Source organism: Mus caroli, chromosome 1, assembly GCF_900094665.2.
Source record: "Mus caroli chromosome 1, CAROLI_EIJ_v1.1, whole genome shotgun sequence".
Lineage (NCBI taxonomy): Eukaryota > Metazoa > Chordata > Mammalia > Rodentia > Muridae > Mus > Mus caroli.
This window is the reverse complement of record NC_034570.1, coordinates 163922378-163926242: the sequence shown is the minus strand read 5'-3', so window position 1 is coordinate 163926242 and position 3865 is coordinate 163922378. Positions and strand designations below refer to the sequence as shown.

The following is a 3865-nucleotide window of genomic DNA, read 5'->3' as shown; positions in this document are numbered from 1 at the left end:
TGCCCAGCAGTGCCTTTCAAATGATCTTTCAAATGACCCCAGCAGCAATGGCCCATGGCTGTAATAGTCCTCAGATATCTGCAGCAACAGTACACAGCAGTTACAGTAACCCTCAGGTGACTCCAGCAACAGTGGCCAGCAGTGGCCAGAGCTTTCGACTGACCCCATCAACAAGGTCTAGTGGTTTTAATAGTCCTCATGTTTCTGCAGCAACAATATCCAGCAGTTATAGTAACCCTCACATGACTCCAGCAACAGTGCCCCACAATGCCCAAACCTTGCGACAGACCCCAGCAGCAATGACCAGTGGTTGTAACAGTTCTCAGATGTCTGCAGCAACAATACCCAGCAGTTACCAAAATTCCCCTCAGGTGTCTTCTGCAACAATGCCCAGTTTTCCTGCCATGTCCCTGTCTCCAGCAGCACCACCCAAGGTAATGATTGGCTATTCTCATAATATAACGACGACAAAATTAACATAATCTTGGAAGAAGTTCCCATTAACCCTCTATGATGTATGCTGTCTTGTTGAAATAAGTCACTATCTATTTTAAACATATGATTTGAGGTCATTCCTAAATTCATTTTACACTCCTCTTATTCTCTGCTGCATTACAAAATCCTACAATTCATTGAAGACCTAAACACCCTTGTTCTTTAAGGGACATAATTAAACATTTATTTAGTTTTACTTTTTTTTTTTTTTTGGCTTTCATCTTTATTTATTTATTTATTTATTTATTTATTTATTTTACCATTGGTGTGGTATTTCCGTGGAAAATGGGATATAGAAATATAAAATGTATTCTCAATGATTTCCTTTTTTAAAATCTAATTTTATTTGTAATTCATTTTTACACTCCATATTCTACTCCCTGCCCCTCCCTATCTACCCTCTAACTGCTCCACATCTACACCTCCTACCCACCCCACCCAGTCTCAATGTAGATGCCCCCTACCTCCCATCCTACCTGACTTCTAAACTCCCTGGGGCCTCCAGTCTCTTGAGGGTTAGGTACATCATCTCTGAATGAACACAGACCTGGAAGTCCTCTACCGTGTGTGTGTGTTGTTGGCCTCATATCAGCTGGTGTATGCTGTCTGTGTGGAGGTCCAGTGTTTGAAAGATCTCGGGGATGCAGATTAATTGAGATTGCTGGTTCTCCTACAGGATCACCCTTCTCCTCAGCTTCTTTCAGCCTTCCCTAATTCAGTAACATGCTTCTGTTCATTGGTTGGGTAAAAATATCTGAATCTGACTCTTTCAGCTGCTTGTTGGGTCTTTCGGGGGGCAGTCATGACAGATCCCTTTTTGTAAGTGCTCAGTAATAATGGCAGGCCTTGGGAATCTCCCCTTGAGATGGATCCCACTTTGGGCCTGTTGCTTCATTTCCATCCCCGTAATTCTTTTAGACAGAAACAATTAAGGGTCAGAGGTGTGACTGTGAGATGGCAAAACCAACCCTCACTTGATGTCTTTTCTTCCTGCTGGAGGTGGGCTCTGTAAGTTCCCTCTCCCTACTGTGCAGCATTTCATCTAAGGTCCCTCCCTTTGAGGAGTCTCTCACCTCCCGGTCTCTGGTGCATTCTGGGTGTTTGCTCAACCTCCTATTTTCTGAGGTTGCCTGTTTACATTTTTTCTGCAGGCCCACAGGGCTTCAGTCCTTTTCCCTCACCCAATACCATATCAGGTTCCCCTCTCATCCCTAATGCCCCCCACACACATACCTCCTGCACTTTCCCTCCCAAGTTCCTCCCTCCCTCCCCACTTGTGATTGCTTTCTTCTCTCTCCCAAGTGGAACTGAGGTGTCCTCACTTGGGCACTTAAGCTAGTTGAGCCTTTTGAATTCTGTGGACTGTATCTTAGATATTCTGTAGGGGATTATTCTTTCTTTTCTTTTCTTTTCTTTTCTTTTCTTTTTCTTTCTTTCTGTCTTTTTTTTTTTTTTTGCTTATATTCACGCATTAGTGAGGCTAATATTCATGCATTTGTGAGTACATACCATGCATGTCCTTTTGGGTCTGAGTTACCTCACTCAGGATGATATTTTCTAGGTCCATCTATTTGCCTGCAAAACTCAGGATGTCCTCATTCTTAATAGATGAGTAGTATTCCATTATGTAAATGAACCACATTTTCTGTACCCATTCTTCTGTCATGGGACATCTAATTTGTTTCCAACTTCTGGCTATCACAAATAAGACCACTGTGAACATAGTAGAACACTTGCCCCTGTGGCATGGTGGGGCATCTTTTGAGTATATCCCCAAGAGTGGTATACCTTGGTCTTCAGGTAGACCTATTTCCAACTTTCTGAGGAACCTCCAGATTGATTTCCAGAGTGGTTGTACCAGTTTGCAATCCCACCAGCAAAGGAGGAGTGTCCCTCTTTCTCCACATCCTCTCCAACATGTGTTGTCACCTAAGATTTTGATCTTAGCCATTCTGACTGATGTCAGGTGAAATCTCAGGGTCATTTTGATTTGCATTTCTCTGACCACTAAAGACTTTGAACTTTTCTTTATGTGTTTCTCAGCCATTTGAGATTTCTCAGTTGTAAAATCTTGGTTTAGTTCTATACTTCAATTTTTGATTGGGTTGTTTGTTTTTTTTGGTGATTAACTTCTTGAGTTCTTTATATATTTTGTATATTAGCCCTCTATCAGATGTGTGGTTAGTGAAGTTTTTTCCCAATCTGTAGGTTGCCTGTTTGTCTTATTGACTATGTCTTTTTGCCTTACAGAACCTTTCCAGTTTCTTACTTTCCATTGCCTTACTTTTGCCTTACAGAACCTTTCCAGTTTCATGAGGTCCCATTTATCAATTCTTGATCTTAGAGCATGAACCATTGAAGTTCTGTTTAGGAAATTTCCCCCTGTGCCAATGGGTTTGAGGCTCTTCCCACTTCCTCTTCTATTAGATTCAATGTATCTGGTTTTATGTTGAGGTCCTAGATCCACTTGGACTTGAGCTTTGTACAAGATGACATATATAGGTCTGTTTTTATTCTTCTACATACAGACAGCCAGTTATACCAGCACCATTTATTGAAGACACTTTCTTTATTCCATTGTATATTTTTTGGCTTCCTTGTCAAAAATCAAGTGACCATGAGTATGTGGTTTTATTTCTGGGTCTTCAATTGTATTCCATTAATCAACATATCTGTCTCTGTACCAATACCATGCAGTTTTTACCACTATTGCTCTGTAGTAAAGCTTGAGGTCAGGGTTGGTGATCCCTCCAGCCATTCTTTCATTATTAAGAATTGTTTTCTCTATTCTGGGTTTTTTGCCTTTCCAGGTGAATTTGAGAATTGCTCTTTCCATGTCTTTGAAGAATTGTGTTGGGATTTTGATGGGGTTTGCATTGAATCTGTAGATTGTCTTTGGTAAGATGGTTAGTTTTACTATGTTAATTCTGCCAATCCACAAACATGGGAGAGCTCTCCATTTTCCGAGATCTTCTTCAATTTCTTTCTTGAGAAACTTGAAGTTATTGTCATACAGGTCTCTTACTTGTTGGTTAGAATTATCCTAAGATATTTTATACTATTTGTGGCTATTGTGAAGGGAATTGCTTCCCTAATTTCTTTCTCAGGCTATTTATCCTTTGTATACGGGAAGTTTACTTATTTATTTGAGTTAATTTTACATCCAACCACTTTGCTGAAGTTGATTATCAGCTGGAGAAGTTCTCAGGTAGAATTTTTGGGGTCGCTTATGTATACTATCATATCACTTGCAAATAGTGATACCTTGATTTCTTTTTTACCAATATGTATCCCCTTGATCTCTTTCTGTTGTCTTATTGTTCTAGCTAACACTTCAAGTACTATATTGAATAGATATGGGGAGAGTGGG

At 40.3% G+C, this 3865-nt stretch overlaps 1 protein-coding gene across 1 annotated transcript in view; it reads left to right on the top strand.

Annotated features, from left to right (window-relative positions):
* Positions 1 to 3865, top strand: part of LOC110289470 (pyrin domain-containing protein 3-like) — a 20819-nt gene that overhangs the window by 10990 nt on the left and 5964 nt on the right. The window contains exon 6 of the mRNA XM_021155687.2: positions 194 to 434. Within this exon, the coding sequence (XP_021011346.2) occupies positions 194 to 434 (241 nt within the window). The remainder of the gene's footprint in view (positions 1 to 193; positions 435 to 3865) is intronic.